The sequence below is a fragment of the Dioscorea cayenensis genome, chromosome 7 (genome assembly GCF_009730915.1).
Source record: "Dioscorea cayenensis subsp. rotundata cultivar TDr96_F1 chromosome 7, TDr96_F1_v2_PseudoChromosome.rev07_lg8_w22 25.fasta, whole genome shotgun sequence".
In the NCBI taxonomy this organism is placed as follows: Eukaryota; Viridiplantae; Streptophyta; class Magnoliopsida; order Dioscoreales; family Dioscoreaceae; genus Dioscorea; species Dioscorea cayenensis.
This window is the reverse complement of record NC_052477.1, coordinates 27,710,622-27,733,033: the sequence shown is the minus strand read 5'-3', so window position 1 is coordinate 27,733,033 and position 22,412 is coordinate 27,710,622. Positions and strand designations below refer to the sequence as shown.

Sequence of the window (22,412 nt, the reverse complement as noted above, 5' to 3'; positions counted from 1 at the left end):
TTAACTTTGATGATGTGGCTTAGCAGTCTTCGCTTTTGAAGACTGAACATAAGTTTTTCCACAGTTACTATATCATTAAGAATGCATCTACTGTCAATAAAAGCAGACTGTGAGTGGTTTAGTTGCTAGAATATTAGAGATTATCTTAAGTAAAGAGTTCATAAGACTAATCAGGTCTCCTTTGAGGATTAGCACAATGCTAGCTTTGCTGATTTCTCCAGATTGACTAATCCTTTATAGAAACCCAGACAGAGGGTGATAATGTCTTGTTCCATAATAACCCATTATTTTTGGAAGAAAAATAGAGGGAAGCCATGAGGTCTTGGGGCTTTGTCGGCCTCTAGCTTAAATATGGCTTTCTTAATTTCCTCTAGGGAGAAAAAGGTTTTGAGAGGGGAGAGATCAATCCTTTGTTTGCGCCTTAAAAGCATTGACCAGGAAAATTTAAGAGTCCCGTTTTGCACAAATTGGAATCAAATGTGATCAGTAAAACCCTTCCAATCTTATCTAATCCTTCAACTGCTTGTCCTTTATCTAAAAGAGAAAGGAAGGAATTCCTGTTGGGTTTTTTATTGAGGAGAGCACCTAAGGCTAGGCGTAGTTTAGATTCCTGGGTTTCATCCGCCACAGTGGATTTCTAGACTCTTTAACTAGGTCCAAGGTTTCTAGGTCATTAAGAAAGGCTAACTATTTTAAGCTTGATAGACCCAAAGGTGAAATTAGGCCAGTGGTGCAATCTAGCCTTAAAGTGCATTAACTTCTTAGAAAGGATGAAAGCTCCACACCTCACAAAATTAACTTTGTTCCACCATGTTTTGGTCAGATCAACCAGGTGGTCATCTATACACTATGTTACCTTGAATATGAAATTTTTTGGTTTAAAAGAATAACCAACCAAATTCAAGTCTAACCGGAACATGGTCTGAACCTAGTCTAGGCAAACTAGATTGGTGCACTCTAGGGTACAACGCAACACACTCCAGAAAATGATCCAATCTTGCCCAAGTAGTTTCTGCTTGCCTATTAGTCCATGTGTGTTTTGGACTAAAAAAAGGTGGTTCGCAGAGTCCTAGGTATTGTCAAAGATCCTATGCATTTTGAATGCCACCTAGGTTAGGGTTTTCGCAATTCTTACCTTTTAAAACAAAGATGGCATTAAAGTCCTCGCAAATGACCCATGACAGCTGGGTGCAACACCTCCTAATCTCTTCCTAGAAGTCCTGTTTGAGATGTTAGGAGTTAGAGCCATAGACTGTGGTAGATATTTAGCTGGAATGGACCTTAATGTTAGTGAACTCTATAGAGAGGAAGAAGGTTCCAAAGAAGCAAACCTTCCCTTTAATTAGCAAACTATTCCAACCAATGATCATACTGCCTAAAGCTTCCACTGACAATATGAAGCAAAATTGTCTAAGGATGGTCCCCCTATTGTTCTCCCGGTTGTTTGATTAACATCAACCAGTTTTGGCTCTTGGATGCAACAGACATCCATTCAAGAATAATTCTTAACTAGAAACTTTTTAATTGGTCTACCTAGGCCTCTACCATTCCATGTAATGAAAAATTATGTTTTCCTACTAGCGGACAATCTAGGCGGTCTCCGCTAGGCCCATAGTAGGGGCCGCGTGACTAGTTTCTAATTGTCAGATTTGATCAAACCATGTATTTTTATGTGAAAGCAAATCGTTCAATTCCATATCACATGCACTATAATATTTATCAGTTTGAACATTTGAGTAGTCAGAAATAAGAAAAGGAGTAGATGTAGTATGTTTCGGTGATTGTGAGAGTGTGACAATACCTTTATTCTTCGAAGATCTCAATGAAGGGGTCATGTAACTAGCTTCCTTTGTCCACCTTGAGGATGGTTTCTTTTGTCTTACACTTCCTCTAACTCCATGATTTGCTCTAGGAGCTGGTTTGTAAATTAGATTGCTTAGTCCCCCATTGGAATCTAGGAACAAGCGCTTGATTTTCTCTTCAAAGTATGATTCCGAGTCCTTAGATGCTTGTCTCTTCGAAGGGGTTTGAAAACATTTGTGTTTGTTGAACAACAACAACCTTATATGGAGATTCAATCAGATCATATTCTAAGTTTTTTCTCAAAAGACTCTTCATCTTCCCAATTATTTAGTGGATCTAGTGTATTGGCTAGGTCATGGGCTAGCTACTAGAGATGGTCCAAAAATTTGGAGTGATTTTTGGGAATGAGATATCACGCTCCCCTTATAAATTGCTATGTGTACCCGGGGTATGATGGTTCAGGGTAGTGAGAGTTTAGTGGCATCAAAGCATACATCGGGTACTTGGTCTGGGTTGGCATCCAGGTCGGGTTGTGGTTGATCTTGATTTGGAATTAAATCAGTCAAACCAGTATATGCCTCAATCAAAGTTGATGGCACATTGGGAGTGGAGCCACCAAATGGATTTTGATTCAACTTTATCCAATTTTCATTTGGTTCAAATTCACCAGGCTTTAAAATTTTCTGGTTATGCTTAACCAGTTTAAGATTTACATTGGGTTCTAGCCTACTAGGCTGTAATAAGCTTAGGTTCGGTACTATCTGGCCCTGAGGCCTTGAGTCACTTGGTGTAAGTGCAGCCAATGGCTCAAATAAGGAGGTTGGGTTCAACATGATAGTTTTGGGTATACCCTCTTTTAAGTTGTCTGGTTCGATCACTGTTGATGAGCCAACTTCGGATTGATTTTAAAGATTATGAACTGGGTCAGTATGGCCTAAGTTAGACTCCAAACTAGATGAAGCAACTGAGTGCTGAACTTCATGTGTATAAGTCGACTTATCTGCACGGGCATGAGAGTCATTAACGTTGATCGTGCCCGATGCTACCATCACCATGAAGGATTTATCTAGGTCTGGGTTAAAGATCGATGACGAATTGCTTCTATTGGTGAGTAGGACATCAAACCTTCATATCCCTACGTGTAACTCTATCTCACGAGGAAGCTTTGACCAATTTCACAACCGAATTAGTACACCTATCAAACTTTTATTCACTTTTGTCCTTTTCAAAATTACCACTAGTTTACAGACATCTCTACTAGTGGTGTAATCAATCAAGTTCGAGCCGAGTAACAAGCTACTTAAGCTCGAGCTTGGTTGAAAACTCGTTGCTCGATACTCGGCTCAAACTTGATCGAGTTTGGTTTTTGTAACTCAAGTTCAACTCGATACATAAATCGAGCTACTCGAGCTCGCTCGATTAAGCTTGATAAAGACAAATAATAAATTCGGTTTAATCAGAGATATTTTTATATTCGAACTCGAGCTCGAGCTAGAAAAAATTATATATATATATATATATATATAACTAATATATAATATATAACACATAAATACAACTACTTGATTAAGCTCTTGAGCTTTCGAGCACTCGAGTCAAGTACTAAGATGCTTGAACTCGGCTTGCTCGACTACTCAAGCTACTTGAGCTCGAGCTCGACTCCACCATAAGCGAGTCAAGTTTGAGCTTTTCCTGAATCGAACTCGAGTAGCTTGCGAGTAGTAATGTATAATTTACACCCTTAATCTCTAAAATCAACGAGTACTTGCCAGCACCAGTAGTGGAGTGGTAAATTCTAAATACTTACCCAAGTTCCAACTCCTATCGCGGCACCCTCCAATCCCACATCTCAAGTCCACTGAGAAAAGAAGATACTACACTGGCACAACTTGGAGGATAATTCGAATTCACCTTCACCTAGGTTGCTGGCTAGCTTGGTCTAATTCACGTTGCCCAAAGGAACAATGAAAGAGTTCCCTCGGAATTGTGAGACCATCCAGACATGGTTGAGTCCAAGGAGATGAGGCAACATTTCTTGCAGGACATGCTCATTTATTCAGAGTCTCAGACATTTACTATGAACAATTTGGTGAGTTCATCCCCCAGTTTATTAACTTCCAACGAGAAGGATGAAGAGATCACTTTGTTTATGACCTACGAGACTCCTTGCTCCCTTTGTTTCATTACCTGGCTATTTTTCCTTCATACCTTTATTTAAATAAATATATAAAAAAAAAAAGAAAAATTAGCTCCATGCACCACTTGGCACAACTCCACGCTTCACTCATAATCCCCAAAACCATAATTAAATGAATTAATTATATTTGTGCACATTGTAATCAGCAAGGATTAGCATTTGAATTTTATCTCAAAATCCACAAGTATTGAGTTTGATGAACTTTCTCTTCACCCAAGAGAAATGTCTTCTTTTTTTAATCCTCATCAATATATAATATTCCCCAACTTTTTATTATTTTAAGTCTGTAGATTGATCACCGACATTAGTTTATATATGTTCTTATGATTAAATTATATATTTATTTTATACCTACTTATGATTTTTTGAAAAACTTAAAAAAATCTCACTCTATATTTCAATCACAAATAAATCACAAATATACTTAATAAAAGATTTCAATAATTAAATTAATTAATATTTTATTAAAAAATAATTATAGGATAAGTTTAATTATCGGACAATTCGGGATTTTAAATCGGACCTATTGGGTCTTTAATTTTACTATTATTTAGTACAAACATAATTAAAGGCTCTAAAAAGAATTAGAGTGCAAGATAACATTGTTTAATGCTTAGTAATGATGGTTTTAATTAGCTTTAAGGAACCTTAGGCCAACCTTAATTAGAGATTTCTTATATGTCTCATGTCTAATATGTCTAAGGATGAAGTTTTCATTCTAAATATTATTTATTAATTAATGTTTATTTATTTATTTATTTATATTGAATTAGATTAATAATTAAGACAGTGTGAAAACTAAGAAAAACAAATTGGATCAATTTTATTAAGTTTATTTTTACTTTTTTTTTTTAATCAAACACCATTTAATTTATTCTTTTATTGTTGGATTCTGTTAGTCAAATATTATTTCACTTATAATTAAACCATTACGTGTTATTTTTTAAAACTTTAAGGGTAAAAGATTAAGGGTCACAAGTCAAATATTATAAATGAGTACGTATAGTTAAAGAGCTACTGTTATTGGCTTACAACGTCATTCCAATATAAATTAATTTAAATTATCCTATACTTATATACTTAAGTATACGGTTGAATTTTTCCTACTTTAAAATATGGAAGATGGTAGGGTATATGAAAATGATATATCAACCTAATAGTAATTGTATAAAATACCAATTTTTATATTACATTATTTATCACTAACGCAATAGCCGAATATAAAAACACTTGACTCCAAAGCAGAAAATCGAATATTCGACTCTCTATATGTGGGATGATTTGTCTATTTTATAATATGGATTTGTCTATTTTATAATATGAATATATATATATATATATATATATTCCCTTTTATTCCTGTATTATTATAAATATAAATATATCTAATATCCATTGGTTAATATCCGCATGTTTTAGGATTATATTTAAAGTTATCTACCAAAACATCTTATTCAACTCTTTCAAAGAAAAATGTGTAAAATATATTGCATAAATATCTCATACTAATAACTAAGCATTTTCTCTGGCTTCACATCGGAGATTTTAAAATTTTGTGAGGAGTTTTGAGATAATATCATATATAAAATAATATAATTAAACAACTCCTACTATAAAAACTATTTATACCTTAGATTTTAAAGGCCTTATGGATATTTATTACATAAAAATTAGATGTAATTAATGTTTTTCAATTATTAATATTATAAGTAATATAAATAAAAACTTAAATGTTATTTAAAAAAATTAAAATTGTCTTTTGAAACGCTCTCGGAGTAGATTATACATGTACTTTAATAGTATGTATATATAAATTAATCACTTATTTTTTTATATTAAAATAGATAAATCATAATGGAATAATAGAGCGACAATACGTCTTTTTATGAATAAAAATAATCTTAAAGCAGATCTTTGGAACCGGATGTCTGATATATATACGTGTATGAGAATAATATAAGAATCGGGGTGAGCGATTGCTATAAAGCGATGAGGAAAGCGATCTTGTTGGGAGAGAAAATCATAATTTTGATGTCATACCATTGGGCTATCCAATGGTTGACGATAAATCATAATTTTGTTAAAAAATGAGTTGGTTATTACAAACTATAAAATAAAATATTAAGGAAATTAAAAATATATAAAAGATAGTTAATATAAAAGTATATTATGTACCATTTGCTCTTCATTTCCTGTGTTGTTCCCTAAGCGCTCTCCCACTATAACTTGCTCTGTTTTCTTAATATATTTCGTAGTTTATCTTTTGTTTTTTTTGTTTTTAATTATATTATGTAGTTTAGCAATAGCCAAGATGGGTGCGACAGAGTTAAACAAATGGTGCAGGTGACACTCTGAAGTGGCATTGAGCGGATGAAATGGATCAAGTGGTCTAATATAGTACAGTACGATATTGATAGCAGTTAACAAGATTCAACGGTGAGAGAGTAAAAAAAAACAACAATTAAGACTTAGGTTCTGTTTAGATAGCCAAAAAAAAAACTTAGGTTCTGTTTAGATAGAAATATATATATATATATATATATATATATCTATATATATATATATATAGGTACAATATATCATAAGTTAGATAATTATGTCATATTAATTATTTGGACACTTATTAATTTAGAACATAGAATTATGACATAATATCAGTTTTATGACATAAAAAAAAAAATTTCACTCAGAGTGGAATATTTTTTTATTGTAAGTGTGGCGGTCCGACCACCATCTGACTCACTGACGGTCCGGCCGACCTCGGATGACCGATCATCGGTTCACTGATAGTCTGCGCACCATCCGGCTGGCCTTTAGTGATCAGCCACCATTGACCACCAGACCAGTCTCCAGCGATCGATTGACCAATTATAATTTTTTTATTTTGTTAAACCAAACACTTATTCTGTAAAAATAAAATATATCATAATTTTTATAATAATCACTTGTACTTTTTATATAATAAAACTACACCATATTATTTTATTTTGTGCCGAAACCGGAATATTACTATGGATCACACATAGCTCAAGTTGCATATTATTATTTTATACGAGTACACTTTAGCCATCTTAAAACTAGTTAAATAGTTTTCCTTGTCTCCTTCTCCTTAAACATATCCAAGACTAAACTTATTGTTTTAGATGACAAGTGTGAAGCTCTTTCTTGAGATTCTTATACCATTTTTCACCACCCTGTAAGTTCATAGATCTTGATGGTCTTTCCTTTTTATTCATTTAAGGTAAATCTAATGATAATTTATATAATCTAATGAGGAAGAAAGGCTTCTAGTTTTTAGCTAATGAGTTGTTGCTTCTTATGCTTGTATCTCTTCTCACTTAGATTCTTTTGATCTTTTAATTAGTTGTTGGTGTTTCTTAGTGTTCAACTCTTCTTTTTATGGTTTATGCTCATGTTCTTGTTTTTCATGGATCTTAAGTTTAATTACATGTTTGCAAAATCCCATTTTGATTGCAGGAAAAGATCCTTTTTTTGTTGATTAATGGTTGTTCAGGCAATGGCTTCTGGGAGCTTGGCAAGACAAGGCTCTGTTTATAGCTTGACACTCAGTGAAGTTGAGAACCATTTAGGAGAACCTTTGCACAGTATGAACCTTGATGAACTATTGAGGAACATACTCCCTTGTGATGCAAATACATCCTTGTCAATGAATATAGGGAGCATGAGATATAGTTCAAGAGCAGTGTCACAGGAACTTAGCAAGAAGACAGTGGATGAGGTGTGGAAAGAGATACAACAGCTGAAAAACAAAGGGAATGAAGACAGGAATTCAGTTAATGCATTTGGAGAGATGACATTAGAGGACTTTTTAATGGAGGTTGGAGTTGTTTCAGAAAAAAGGATTGATGTGTTTGGCAATGCTAATGAACATGTTCATTGGTTGCAGCAGTATCAGCAGATGCCAAGACACATTTTGGATAATTCTGTTTATGGTGATACAACTGCGAATTTGCAGAGAACTTTGGTAGGTACAATGTCTGATCCACTTGTGTCGGGAAGGAAGCGAATGGCCGATGAAGATATGGTGGAAAAGGCGGTGGATCGAAGACAGAAAAGGATGATCAAGAACCGGGAATCTGCCGCTCGATCACGAGCTAGAAAACAGGTTTGTTTTCAATCTGTATATGTGTTGTGCTTGTGATCGGTTCATCTGATCGCTTTTTTTCCCGGTAAATAGGCATATACTAATGAGTTGGAGAACAAGGTTTCTAGATTGGAAGAAGAGAATGAGAGGCTGAAGAAGCAGAAGGTAGATAAAGCTTTTTTTTTTTTTGTTGCACTTTTTTTTTCTGTCTTGATTCTGTTATGAACTGATAACTGAGATAATGAACACTGCAAAATTATATATGTAATGTTTTTTCGTACTCGTTTTTTTGTTTGGTGATACAAGTACTTATGACGTTGTTTTCTCAGGCATTGGACAAAATACTAAGGTACTTATGATGTTGTTTTCTCAGGCATTGGACAAAATACTAAGGTCTGCTCCTGAACCTGTGACAAAGAATCAGCTTCGCAGAACAATTTCGGCCCCTCTGTGAACAATTATATACTAATTCCTCTTCTTTTGTGTTTGACCATTTGGTAGATCTATGCATTTGAGCTCACCGAATTACTTATACTGCAAGCTCTTACCTGTCTTCAATTTAGAGCTTTACAGACAACAGAATTCTTCGTATCTGTCCTTCGAAATGTATGGAAATACCGCAGTTAATTGCAACTTTAACCGCTAAATATCTGCCTTTTTCAGTACGTTTTCATCGGTTGTTTTTCTGATAATTATGCTCTACTATAACTTCTTTTCCAAAGTTTACAAGAACAAGCTGCAATCTTAACAGTAACACATTTTGCTAAATTTGAAGAAGATATTCTGTTAAATTTGCCGCAATTTATTGTCAAGAAAGATACAGCACAGGATGTGGTGCCTTCTCCCAAATGTGCTTCAAGAAAAAAAGTACTGGAAACAATGGAACCCGAATTGTCTGAGGGAGTATTCTGCTTAACCTTTTAAGTGTTAATTGATTCATCTTCCTTGTCGGGGAACACCATTACCAAGTCCTCGTTGTCTCTGTAAACTTGAACCAAGGCTGCGGCCTTATACGCAAAAAAGCCAAACATCGCTGGAACAAGCTGAGCAGGCAATGTTTCAGTCAATTATGCTAAGACCTTTGTCAAGCCTCAATTAAAGGTGGCTTTAATTTAATAGTATCACAAATGAAATGCATTGATCATGATCCAAAAAGTATCAGTGAATTCTCATACAAACACTAAAAAGCATTATTGTTAATCAAACTTACCTCAAAATCGAAGTAATCGTTGACAAAATTGTGCGACAAAGCCCAGAGTCCATATATAGCAGCAGGAATCACAAGTCTTGGAGAGGAGAGTGCCATTGTGCACCCATTCAGTGTTTTCTCCAATGTGTTCTTCAAGTCTTCACTTCGGATTCCAATTCTGTCAGGTGACATGTTGTCGTTCAAGTTAACAGTTGTGTCTATATGTTGATTTCCTAACGGCTCATCAAAGAATTTTTAATAGTCATGATGTCGAGAAGTTTGGAGAAAAAAATAATAATAATAATCAGGGACAAAGAGAAGAATTAACAGAAAATGAAGTAGTGAATAATGATAAATCATAGCTTACTTCTTCAGCTTCTTCTGCTTGAAAATTTCAGGGACATCATCCCTTGTCATGTTGTCTGAGTGATAATACAAAAGCTGAAGGTACAAACAACTGTTGTAGAAGCATGTAAGACACTGAGAACAATATAAACATCTAGTGCTACTCATACTATTTACAGATAAGTACTGCTGAATTTTCAGAATCATCAAGCTACTTGAACATGTACAAGGCATGGAAAAACAGAGTTGGGAATCAAAGCCAGGTTAAAAAAATTTGTCACTGTTTAAATGTAAGTTCTATGTTGAGAGACTGAATAAATGTTTCCATCACCCTCACTGGGATCTAAACAACTGCGTATACCCACCAGCTAAATTGCATAAACTTATTTTGTTGTGATTATGTTAAGTGTGAACTCATTATTCTCCTGAAAACAAAGTAGCACAAAATTAATAGAACAGTTTGCTGATTATTCATTCAGTGCATTCTAGTGACCAACCTGAAGAGGACTCCAACACCATAGCTCAATGCAGCCTATTTAAATAAAGAAACTTTTTGTCAATTCACTGCAGAATAACAACACAAGTATAAGATCATAAGAAAAAGAATAACAACAGCAGAATAAGCCGAACATAACAATCCAAGCATGCTAAAAAGCATATAACTAGAGAAGCCTGTTCATTATGTTCTTCATGAAACATTTATATTATCATTCTCATCAAAAATGAATATATAATGCATGATTCTTTGGACGGCCTAACTTATGTTATCGGGACAATAGAAGCCTCACAATGCAATTTATGGAACAATTTGGTCAAGCAATTTGAAGAGAAGTACCTCAAAAGAAAATTGTATGAAACAATAGACACTGCATGCTGTGCCTATAGCAGCGGTTAAAAGCAACAACTCCCTCTTTAGCTGAAAGCAGAAAGAAGTCAGAAATGATTCTGAGGAGATCCTTGCTACATTCATTTTAACATATTTCCATTTATCCTGAGAGTTACTAAGTTAGTATAAGACTAAAAATCATAATCAAAGTTAACCAACTGCACCAGCTAAAATATCTGGATTTTGACATAAGTTGAAGTTTACCAGAAGAATAAACCGAAGCATGTTGGAAAAGGGAAATGCAAAAGGTACAAATGAATTGAACAATACATACAGCTTCATATCTGAGAAGGTTTAGCTTCTTTTGTCTTTCACTGTCATTCTTGAAATCCTGTCATAAAATTGAGAAGTGACACCAAATTATTTCTCCAAAACATAAAGATGTAAATATTTCACTTAAATTGAAAAGCCAACAACATAGCCTAAAACACAAAATTGAAGCAGAACTCAACAAAAACATTAAAATGCAGACCTTAGCAGCCATTTTTCTGTTCACCGGAGCAATGTTATCACCAGAAACCCACTCTTTGGTTCTAGTAAGCTTCAGAAATCCACCCAATTTTTCATCATCTACCACCTGAATCAGGAAAAAGAATGAATGCTTCCTGAAAGACCTAAATACGTTTTTGGATTATGATCAAAACAGAGACATTCACACTGTCGTTCTGTTCTTTATCTCCTTCAACGTTAATGGTTTCCGAAGCTTCAAATTTCAACATCTCCTTCCACCACAGCATGTCTGAAACTTTTGATACAAAATCCCCATTCAATTGTCTCTCCTTTGCAAACATTCGCATCACATCCTCTCCAAAAACCTCACTTTCTACAAACAGAAATCATCACCATAAATCACAGGTGAACATCTACCAAACACCAACCCAAAATTTAACAGCAACACCTAAATGTCCACTAAAAGAGAAAAGTAAAAAGCTGATGTTTTTTCACAAGTAAATCACCACTAATAAATAAAAAACCAAGACCAATTCCTCCCTATTTCCAATGCATTTCCATTTCAATCACACAAACAACATCAAACAAATAATCATTATTGCAAATCAAGCAAACAAATATAAAAAGAAGAAGATGTACCATGAAGAGAACTTCTGAGAGCAAAGGTGACAAGACAAGTCCTGGAAGAAGCAAAGAAGGGATGGGATGGAGGGGTTCGCAAAGGAGGAGGAGTGAAGAAGGGTGGAGCTCTGAAGGAGGTTCCCATGGCCATGCTCTCTGGCTCTTGTGCAAGCTTTCATCCAAGGATAGGATAAATCCTGTTGCCACTGTTGCTGGAAGCTGTTGAACAAGTGTGTTCTCAAAATATCTTTATTGATGTATAATTTTTTTTTTAATTACAAAAAGTAATTGATAAAATGTTTTCTTTGGGCGGAAAAAACCTAAATTTTATATGAAAGTACATGGGGAATTAATATTTTTTTTTAAAAAATATTATAAGTATTTGCTTTACATTAATTAAGATGTATTAGTTAAATCAATATTTGAGAATAACAGTTTGTACGCAGTATTTATAAAATTCTATGTTAAATACTTCTCCACACTTTTTGCCATGTATTTTAATTTCAGTCACCCAATTTTAAAAGGTTATAATCTAGTCATTTATTTTTTATTTTTGTTACAATTTATTCACTCGAATATATACTATTGGCAATAATCACATGTGATATTATGTGTCACATCTAAGAGCAACTTTAATGACTCTAAAACATGCACTCAATGAGCACTCAAACCGTTGAACGCCCATTTAGACTCATGTGGTCATTGAGCTCAAGTGGACTATGGGCCCTAGGGACGAAACCAAGGAGGGCAGCAGGGGCTTTAGCCACCCCCTTTGGCACTGGCGTTCTTGCTTGTTTGGCCGAAAGACACAGAACCAGTCCCCCCCCTTTGGCACCGGCGTTGAAGACACAGAACCAACCCCCCCTCTTGACCAGGCCAACCCGTCCAGCAACCCCTCCTCGGCTAGAGTGATTTGATTCCTCCTCAAGCTCTCATCTCTTAGGAGTTTGGCCAATTATGAACGGATGAAGTCTTCAATGAAGTCTTGAAGACTGATGGGATTTAGAAATTGGAAGTTTTGGAAGTAGAAAAGCAAAAAGTCTAGTCAACTAAATGAGAGTTTTAAATATTGTTTGGGGAAAGAAAACTTTGGCATAATAACATTGAATGAGAGTTTTGGCATATTGGCATGGAATGAAACAATTTTAAAAAACTAACTTGCCAAAGCTGGGGCTTGTGTGCGATTGTGTCATTGTGTGGGTTGTGGCTTATGGGCCAGCCCACCGGGCTTTAAATTTTCAAAACAATAACTGTGTTCTTTGGGCTAAGTTAGATGTATATATATTATGTTTACTAATTTGAAGAGTTAAAATTAGTTCGTTGGAGACTTGGAGTCTTGGAGATAATAGTGACTAGTGAGTATATTAGATTATTAGTATTTATTTATTTTTAATTATCGGATCATCGGATCATGTATTATTTCTTAATGAAAATGAGAATGAATGTATAAAATTTATGGGTAAAATAAATTGAACATGAATGCTAAACTTCATTTTTATAAATATGCCTACAATGTGATTAATTAAATGCCTCAATGAGTTAAAATATTGAAAATATCAAATATCAAATATTAATATGTGTCATAATGTATATATGTATAACTAAATAATGTTTAGTGTTAAATCTATCTAACAAAATGCATAACAAAATAGGTTTCAATAAGACTAGCTATACCAAAGGTTTCATATTGATTGACACATAATAAAATTGGATTCAATATGACTATACCAAAGGATACACGACATAACAAAATTGGTATCATAAGACAATTTAATCATTTAGATGCATGAATGTTAGCACTACAATGTTCAAACAATTTTGTGTGCTTGATTCTTCTAATGATCTTGGTTGTGTCATGATAACAACGTAATGTTAACACATTTAATATTTTGCTTGTTATTTTTTATAGTCTATAATTAAAGATTTTTTTTACTTATTTATTTATAGATCATGGACAAATTTTTGATCAAATGACCAAGGAGTGAAGAGTCATCAAATACTCCTAAAGTAATTTATTTTTTTTATTAATATTTTCTACCTATTTTATTATTATTTTAATGTTAGGTTATTGATTTGATTTCTCAAGAAATGCACAACCGCTTTCCTCAAGCTAGCACGAAGTTACTTCTTTTGGTATCATGCCTTGATCCTAGGGACTCAATTTCTAAATTCAACATCCATAAGCTACTCCATCTTGCAGAAATGTATCCTGAAGACTTTTCAGTGATTGAACATATGCTGCTTGAGGATCAACTTACTACTTTCATTTATGATGTGTGACATGATGATTTTGCAAATGCTAGGGACTTGGGAGGTTTTGCTATGAAGATAATTGCTACTGGAAAATATACTATTTTTTCACTCGTTTATCGCCTTATTGAGTTGGTATTGGTTTTGCCAATTGCGACAACTAGTGTTGAGAGGGCATTTTCGACGATGAATATTGTGGAAACTGACTTGCGCAACAAAATGAGAGATGAGTGGATGAACGATAGCATGATTGTCTATATTGAGAAAGAGGATTTTGCAACTATTGACAATGAGATGATTCTACAATATTATCAAAAAATACAAACTCGTCGTATTCAGTTACCTTTTCTACATATCATGTGTCACATAGATGGCAGCTTTAGCTCGAGTGTGCATAAATAAACGTTTTATGTTTTTTGTTATTGTTTTAATTAAATGTTACAATATCGCTCTATTTTGTATCGAATACAATTGTTATGTTGACTGAAATTTTTTTTTTGACATTTTGTCCTTAGCCCCCCATCAATAAGTCCTAGTTCCGTCCCTAATAAGCCTCATTAAATTTTTTTATTTAAAAAATATTTTCTTTTTAAAATTCAAATAAAGCATGGCCATGTATTAACTTTGAAAATGTAAAGGTGCTAATCTCTTTTTTTATTTTTTATTTTTATTTTATCTCTATAAATACACCTATATTCTCAAACAAAAATTATATTCTTCTCCACTTTTTCATCTTTAAATTTTCTACTATATTATGGATAAAAATACTCCTCTATCTTTCAAAGCTCGAAAATTTTCAAATAATTTTCAAAATTTTCCATATTTTTTTTCCATAATTTTTTTCCACCAAATATGCAAAATTTTTAATATTCTCAAAATTCACAAAATTATCCCAACTCACAAATTTTTCCTACTTTTTATCCAAGTGTCTAAAATTAACTAAATTTTCCATATTGTTATCCTATCTTTTTGGGACCCAGTTTTTTAAATCCAAGCATGGCAAGTTAATGTGTCAATGCAGAAACAGGTGGCTTTCAAATTACTTCAAGCAACCCCGAAAATTTGGATAAAAGTTCTCCTGCCTACCAATGGAATACAACAAAAACAAATTTATCTTCTGACTCTCAATTTCCCCCTTATTCCACACAACTAGAAATTGAGAAGATTGTTCTGGATGAAGACCAACATGAAAATCAAGTTGAAAAATAGCAGCCGTGGAGCATACAAGAGATGATAAAATTCTCGTGAGTGTATGACTTATAATTTCAACTGATAGCGTTGTAGGCACTGCCCAAAATGATATGACATTTTAGAAATGAGTGACCTAATATTTCAATGAAAATCGGTGATCTAGTACAAAAATAAAAAAAAATAAAAAAAGTTGTAAGCAACATTGGTTTTGAATGCTTCCACTTATTAATAAATTTAACCAGTTATACAACAGATTATTATGGGAGCATCATAGTGGATGGAGTGATGATCAATTGAAGAAGCATGCTCATACTCTATATTATCATATTTATAAAAACACGTTTCATCTATGAGCATGTTTGGGTTATGTTGAAAGATGATCTAAAATGAAAAGCAAATACTACTCTTTCTAGGTCTTCAAAGAAATTAAAGATCAATGAAAATAGTGCTTATACATCATCTTATAATATGGAACCACCCCTATTGTGGTTCCATATTATATTATAACTATTATAGGAGATAGTTTAATGTGTAAGAGTTTAATGGGTTGATGAAATGGTATGGGCATCAAACTCTAGGATAGTATAACGATTAAAATTACCCTAACATCTGAGCTGGCTGACATATGCCAATTGTAATCACCTTTAACAATGTATGTTCAAGTAATAAAATTATAATAAAAATTAAAAGTATGGAACTAAATTATAATTTTTTAAAACTAGATAATCAAAATAGCAATACGCTGAAAGGTAAAGAATTATTTAAGTTGTTTAACATTATTTCTATTTATGAATGCTTGTGTGTGTAATACACACCCATAAGTTTTTTTTATACTAAGAGATAAATACCCCATTTAAGATTTTGAGCACCTATAATCTATACATACTATTAAAGTAGATGTATAAAGTTCTCTAAGAGTGATTCAAGGAAGAATTTTAATATTTTATTCTATTAAATATGGTATTAATAATTAAAATTTTAATTGCATAATAGGCATTGATTTCATCATTGCATTAAATTGGTTTTATATTAGATATTTAACAGGATGTTCTAATATAATAGAGAGGTTTTTAAAAAAGATTTTTACATATTTATTTTTTTTACATATATTTAAAGTGGCATAGATTTCATCATGGCCATTAAATTGGTTTTATATTAAATCCTTCGTGTTTTTTTTTAAAGCTTTTGGTTTAAAAAATATTTAAAAATATTTATTTGGTACTCTATTAAATATTGAAAATGGAAAAAAAAAAAAATAGGAGACTAATAGATAATATTATTATATTAAATAAGATCTTTTAATGAAACAAATGGTAATCTGATTGGAGAAGGTTTCGAGGAAGATTTTTAAATCTTTTTTAAAGAATTTTCCCCATTGCATTATGAACATATAAGATTTAATGGAATTGATTTATCATGGACATTAAGTCAATTTTATATTAAACATTCAATAAGATGTACTTATAGAAACATATGGTCTTTGGAAATTGAAAATTTTTGCTAAATTTATTTGGAATTATTGGTTTAGAAAAGAATAAACAATATTTATTTGGTATAACATAAAATATGAAAATAAAACAAATATTGTATTATTAACAAAAAATTATAATTAAATGAATAAAAAATTAATGACATTTATTTGGTATTACATTAAATTACAACATAAGCTTTATTTTTTTTAAATTACCAATAGTTTCATATTTATTAAATGATATAGATTGGGTTTATGAGAAGATGAATAGACAATTGTAGAAGAAGATGAAAAATCTAAAATAAATTTAAATTTTTTTTTATTATATTTAAGTTATATATATATATATTACTTATGATATTAATAATTGAAAAACTTTAATTACACTTTTTTATTTATGCAATAATTGTCTATATGAATTTTGAAATTGAAAATATACAACAGTTTCCATTGTATGAGTTGTTTTATTATATTATTTTAATTTGCTCCCAGAGTGTTTGAAGGAATAAATTTAAATTTTTTATTATATTTAAGTTTTTATTATATTATTTATGATATTAATAATAGACAAATTTTAATTGCACTTATTTATTTATACAATAAATGTGCATAAGACCTTTGAAATCCAAAGTACTCAACAGTTTCCATTAAGTCGTTTAATTATATTATTTTCATAATTTGCTTCGAGAGTGTTTCAAAAAACAAATTTAAATTTTTTTATATTACTTATAATATTAATAATTGAAAGAAAAAAATTTTTAATTATATTTATTTATTTGTACAAAATTCTGATACGAAGCCGGAAAGAATGTCTAGCTTTAACTTAAAAATACTGTTATATTTGTCACGATCTTGATTGGAGGGGAATCCTTTTCTCCACCTAAAAATACTGTTTATCTCTTTGATGTACATCAAACGAGCTTACACAATAAAAGAAGCAAGGAAGTGATTCTCACGCCCATCATGCAAACGCACCATAAATTTAAAAACAAAAATAGCTGATATTTCAAAAAAAATCAAACCGAACCAAAATGCATTAGCTACCATCATCCAAACTCACCATAAATCTTTTAAATAAATAAATAAATAACATTTCACAAAATCCAAACAAATCAAAAGCCATTACGAAAAAGCAGATAATTTCAAAGAAAAACCCAAGCGAACCCTTGCTTTTTTTAAATCAACAAGCATCATCGATCATATCACAAGGCAAGTGGGCATATCATAAGCTCATGCACTATTTTGTATTCTTTCATTCCTTTAGTCCATCAAGTTGGCGCATAAAACAACAGAAAAGAAAAGAAAAGAAGATGCCAAAGGAAACTTCTTGGCCTCTGCCTAAACCCTAAATATGCGTGCCTAATATTGACGAGCTCTACCATGCAAAGTCAACGTCCTTGTCTTCTCCTCAAACTCTCTTCATCTCAAGCTTCCAACCATTGCTAGCTTCCACACTACTTCATTGCATCTCCATTGATAAACACTTGTTCAATGGCCACCGGAATCTTATCATCCATCATTAACTTGACCGAAAAGTTGGCCACGCCACTCCGGCGCTACCTCACTGCTTCATCATCTTCTCTCCAACCTCCGAGCATCGTCGAAGCCGATCTTGTTGAGCTGAAGAGAACATTAACAAAGATAGAGGCTGTGCTTGGTGATGCTGAGAAGCGAGAAGTGAAGGATGAGTCTGTGAAACTATGGCTGAAAGAGCTTAGAGATGTCGCCTTTGCCGCCGAAGACTTGCTGGATGAGTTCGAGTACGAGCTTTTGCGTATTGGTGTTGAGGCTAAAGCTCACAAGAGAAACACTCATAAGAGAAAGCAAGATGATGTTACTAGTCCTCTTGTTTTAATCCTACCTTCTCCGTTAGATGAGCCTTCTTTTCGAGATCGAGTTGCGACGACGGTGAAGGAGATCAATGCAAGACTGGATGAGATAGCAAAAGAGAAAGAAGCACTGCATCTAAGAGAAGAAGATGCTTCTCATCGAGTTGAATACAAAATGAGGCCTATGACAAGCTCTTATGTTGATCAATCTGAAGTTTATGGCAGGGATGAAGCTTGTAGCTTGCTTGTTGAACACTTGTTGAAGAATGATGGAGATGAGAAGACTAGTGTGTCTGTGATTCCTATTGTAGGGATGCCAGGAGTTGGTAAGACTACACTAACTCAACTCATTTATAATCACAGTAGTGTTTGTGAGAATTTTGAGTTGAGAGCATGGGTTTATGTTTCACAAGATTTTCATGTTGCGAGGCTTGTCAAAGTTCTGATTGAGTCCATTACCAAGAGTTTGTGCAGTGTTGATGAATTAGATGAGCTTCAGGATTGTTTGAAAAGTTTGTTGCAGGAGAAGAGGTTCTTGATTGTCTTGGATGATGTTTGGAATGAAGAGCAGATTCTTTGGGAGAGATTGAGTTCACTGCTGTGTTCCGGTGTCGGAGGATGTAGAGTCATTGTAACTACTCGGAATGAGAGTGTTGCGAAGATTGTGCAGGCAAACATGCCGGTTTGTCGATTGAATTGCTTATCTGATGAAGATTGCTGGAAGATTTTCCGGCAACAAGCTTTCGGTGGTGGAGAGGTTGATCTGGATGCTTTTCCAGCAGGCCTGGTGGAGACAGGCAAGATGATTGCTGATAAGTGCAAAGGATTGCCTTTGGCTGCAAAGGTACTTGGAGGTCTCTTAAGATGTGAAACAGATCAAGAAGTTTGGACTGATGTTCTGGAGAGTGATTTATGGGACATTGATGAAGCTGGAGATGAGATTTTGCCTGCTGTGAAATTGAGTTACCAGCATCTTCCTGTTCATTTGAAGCGTTGCTTTGTTTATTGTTCAGTTTTTCCGAAGAATTTCATGTTCAAGAGAAGCCAGTTAATTCTGCTTTGGATGGTTCAAGGCCTGATTAATCATCAAACAGAACAACATGAAGAACCAGAGGATGCAGGATTTGACTACTTTGAAGACTTGATTTCCAGGTCATTCTTTCAGAAAGCCGAAATAGAAATCGGCGAAGAACACATGTTCATGATGCATGATCTAGTTCATGATCTTGCACGGAATTTATCTAGCGGAGAGTGCCACACAACTGAATTCACAAACCTGAGCAGTGTCTCTGCAATAGTTAGACATGCATCGGTGTCTTCATACAGCTCTCAGAATATAATACAATTTCAATCTGCTGAAAAACCGACGGCATTGCGCTCACTGCTGGTCGTGCACAGGCTCATTAATCAATGGGGTGGAGTTGGAATTTGGTTGGATAAAGATTTCTTGCATGTCAAGATACAGAACGATGTTTTTGCATGCTTGAAATGTTTACGTGCATTGGATTTGAGCTGCACTGACATTAAAGCATTACCGGATTCGATTGTTGGTCTGAAACTGCTCCGGTATCTCAGTCTCAGAAATACTAAAATTCAGAAACTCCCGGAATCAGTATGCAAACTGTACAATCTTCAAACACTTGATCTAGATTACTGCAGAAGACTTAAAGAGCTCCCCAAAGGAATTGGAAACTTGCTAAATCTCCGTCATGTTGATTTACCGACAATGGATAGTTCATTTATCTGCATTCCATCCGGCATTGCAAGCTTAACCGGTCTACAAGAGCTGGCCGCATTTAACGTCGGCACAGACAGTAGTCACTGTTCCATTGGAGAACTCAAGCACCTGATAAACCTCAGCGGAGATCTCTACATCTCTGGGCTAAGGAATGTTGCCCGGGGATGGGATGCGAAGGAAGCCAACATGGAGAGCAAGAAGAACATCCAAAGATTAACTCTAGATTGGTATGTTCACCAATCGAACTACAAATGTAGCCACAACTTGAACATCTCAGCATCTAAGAGCAAATCCGATAATGGAATAGCACTGCCATGGACACAAGTTGAGGAAGAAGAAGCCGTGCTCAAAAATCTTCGACCAAATAAAGACCTCGTCGTGTTGGACATACGACAATATGGCGGTACGAACTTCCCACATTGGCTAGGAGATCCATCCTTTGCCAAGCTAGTCACAGTGAGGCTATTTCAGTGCAACCAATGCAAAGTACTCCCTTCCTTGGGTGATCTACAGTCTCTCAAGAATCTTATGATCGAAGGTATGGAAAGTTTACAGTCTATTGGCCCGGAGTTTTCAGGCACAAAGAGTTTTCCTGCATTGGAGACACTAAAATTTACTTGGATTCCTGAATTGGAGGAGTGGAGTGAAGCTGTGTTTCCTCAACTAACAGAGCTAGACATTATGACGTGCCACAAACTGAAGAAAGTACCTAAATGTCTTGCACCAGCGTTGAAGAAATTGGATATTTCTGAATGTGAGAAAGTCACAGAACTCCCAGCATCAGAATCACTTGCCAGTTTAAGCATTGCTGGCGAATTCCAGGTGGAAATTTGGACATACATTGCCAGTCTCACTCAGCTGAATTCATTGGAAATCAGTTTCTGCAATAGCTTGACATGCCTGCCTTTGCACAATATGCCTTCACTTAGTTCATTAAAGATTGAATCTTGTTCTGAGCTAGTGTCAATTGATTGCCACAGTTGTTCAAGAACTGTTTCTGCTGCTGATGTTGCCTCATCATCTTCATCATCTTCTGCATTGGTTAAGGATGACACTGGATTGCATAATTTAGTATCACTCGAGAAGCTGAAGTTAGAGGAATGTCCAAAGCTAAGGTTCTCAGAAGACGAGCAGCTGCCTTCGACACTGAAATCGATCGAAATCTCCGGCTGTAAATCGTTAATGGATTGGTGCTTAGGTGACAAAGGCCAAAGTCAGTTGCCACTTGTTCCAGAGGTCTTTATAGCAGACTTTGATGCTGAGGAGGTATGTTTCTTGCTTCAATTGCTAATTCATGAATCTAAATAACAACATTCTTCATTTCAGTAGCTGTAACTGTAACAATTTGCTCTTTATCTGTTACTACAGTTGCAAGAAATGATCAAGGAAGAGATGGGAAGTGAAGAGGACATGGATGAAGAGGAAGTGGATGCAGAGGACATGGATGAAGACTAGACATACAAAAATCAGTGTCACAATTTTTTTCTTTTAAATATAATAATCGAGTTTGTAAATTCCAGCAATCCATCCATCGTTAAAGTTAGTTTACATGTCAGGAACCGTGGGCTAGTTCAACAGTAACTATCTGTGATTGTGATTAAGAGGTCTTGAGTTTGAACCTCTTAAATTACAATTCATGTTTAGGGTCCCCTGTGGAAGTTCTATATAAAGATTATCTCTCATTCTCCTCTCCATGATTGCATAACGGGAGTTATCTTTAGAAGGTCAATCAAGTCATCATAACTGTTGCACTTTTTTACCCGTTTGTTTTTTTACTTTATCACTTGTTTTTGTAAATAAAAAAATAAAAAATACATGTCACTAAAAAAAAACACCCATTTGTTTTTTTTACTTTATCACTTATTTTTGTAATGAAAAAAAAAATCACTAAAAAAACAAAAAGGAGTGAAATTGCACCTGGAATACAAATAAAATGTTATTTTTTAAGCATTGTAGGACATTTAAGAAAAAAAATCAAGAATTGTTGAATCTCCATCTCAATCTCACTAACACAGGAGACATCAAAACTTAGAAAGGAGTTGGCCAAAATCGTAGTCATCGACACCATCTCTGGTCAGACCAGCGATGAAATCCTATTGGAGTTTCTCCAGGGAGCCCTCAACACGCCTCGAGTGGATGCCATCTACGAATTCAGGGGAAACTCTTTCCTGGCCTCACCAAGCAGCGAAGCAGAAGCCATCAAAGCAGGCAAGATTGGAGAATTGAGTCTCCCCTCCAAGATGGGACCGTGTGTTCTTTCTTTCAAGCCTTGGTTTGCAGAGATTGGGTCAGTGGGATCGGCTTCCGGAAAAGCCCAGGTTTTACTCATTTGGAACC

At 34.2% G+C, this 22,412-nt stretch overlaps 3 protein-coding genes across 7 annotated transcripts; 2 read left to right on the top strand and 1 right to left on the bottom strand.

Annotated features, from left to right (window-relative positions):
* Window positions 1–7,137: 7,137 nt before the first annotated feature.
* On the top strand, window positions 7,138–8,706 carry LOC120265719 (ABSCISIC ACID-INSENSITIVE 5-like protein 2). 4 transcript variants are annotated; one of them, XM_039273675.1, is made up of 5 exons: window positions 7,138–7,196; window positions 7,478–7,838; window positions 7,911–8,126; window positions 8,199–8,270; window positions 8,479–8,706. In XM_039273675.1, the coding sequence occupies exons 2-5, from the start codon at window positions 7,503–7,505 to the stop codon at window positions 8,557–8,559; spliced, it is 705 nt and encodes a 234-aa protein (XP_039129609.1). In that variant the 5' UTR covers window positions 7,138–7,196; window positions 7,478–7,502; the 3' UTR covers window positions 8,560–8,706. The 4 variants fall into 4 exon arrangements, with proteins under 4 accessions (XP_039129609.1, XP_039129606.1, XP_039129607.1 ...); XM_039273672.1 differs by having other exon boundaries at window positions 7,478–8,126; XM_039273673.1 differs by having other exon boundaries at window positions 7,138–7,241; window positions 7,478–8,126.
* Window positions 8,707–8,889: 183 nt separating this feature from the next.
* On the bottom strand, window positions 8,890–11,821 carry LOC120265718. 2 transcript variants are annotated; one of them, XM_039273670.1, is made up of 9 exons: window positions 11,615–11,821; window positions 11,176–11,348; window positions 10,998–11,102; window positions 10,800–10,856; window positions 10,475–10,555; window positions 10,137–10,171; window positions 9,662–9,751; window positions 9,316–9,472; window positions 8,890–9,148 (listed from the first exon to the last, which is right to left on the bottom strand). In XM_039273670.1, the coding sequence occupies exons 1-9, from the start codon at window positions 11,745–11,747 to the stop codon at window positions 9,026–9,028; spliced, it is 954 nt and encodes a 317-aa protein (XP_039129604.1). In that variant the 5' UTR covers window positions 11,748–11,821; the 3' UTR covers window positions 8,890–9,025. The 2 variants fall into 2 exon arrangements, with proteins under 2 accessions (XP_039129604.1, XP_039129605.1); XM_039273671.1 differs by having other exon boundaries at window positions 11,182–11,348.
* A 6,032-nt stretch (window positions 11,822–17,853) lies between these two features.
* Window positions 17,854–21,769, top strand: LOC120265828 (putative disease resistance RPP13-like protein 1). The gene is made up of 2 exons (XM_039273805.1): window positions 17,854–21,341; window positions 21,444–21,769. Exons 1-2 carry the CDS (start codon window positions 18,000–18,002, stop codon window positions 21,528–21,530), a joined length of 3,429 nt encoding a protein of 1,142 aa, XP_039129739.1. The 5' UTR covers window positions 17,854–17,999; the 3' UTR covers window positions 21,531–21,769.
* The last annotated feature ends 643 nt before the right edge of the window (window positions 21,770–22,412 follow it).

Coding starts and splice junctions, on each gene's coding strand:
- LOC120265719 (XM_039273672.1), top strand. CDS start 7,503: ATGGTTGTTCAGGCAATGGCTTCTGGGAGCTTGGCAAGACAAGGCTCT. Junction 8,127..8,198: donor GATCACGAGCTAGAAAACAG/GTTTGTTTTCAA, acceptor CCCGGTAAATAG/GCATATACTAATGAGTTGGA. Junction 8,271..8,478: donor AGAGGCTGAAGAAGCAGAAG/GTAGATAAAGCT, acceptor TTGTTTTCTCAG/GCATTGGACAAAATACTAAG.
- LOC120265718 (XM_039273670.1), bottom strand. CDS start 11,747: ATGGCCATGGGAACCTCCTTCAGAGCTCCACCCTTCTTCACTCCTCCT. Junction 10,857..10,997: donor ACAGAAAAATGGCTGCTAAG/GTCTGCATTTTA, acceptor ATTTTATGACAG/GATTTCAAGAATGACAGTGA. Junction 10,172..10,474: donor TCATACAATTTTCTTTTGAG/GTACTTCTCTTC, acceptor TTATTTAAATAG/GCTGCATTGAGCTATGGTGT.
- LOC120265828 (XM_039273805.1), top strand. CDS start 18,000: ATGGCCACCGGAATCTTATCATCCATCATTAACTTGACCGAAAAGTTG. Junction 21,342..21,443: donor CAGACTTTGATGCTGAGGAG/GTATGTTTCTTG, acceptor CTGTTACTACAG/TTGCAAGAAATGATCAAGGA.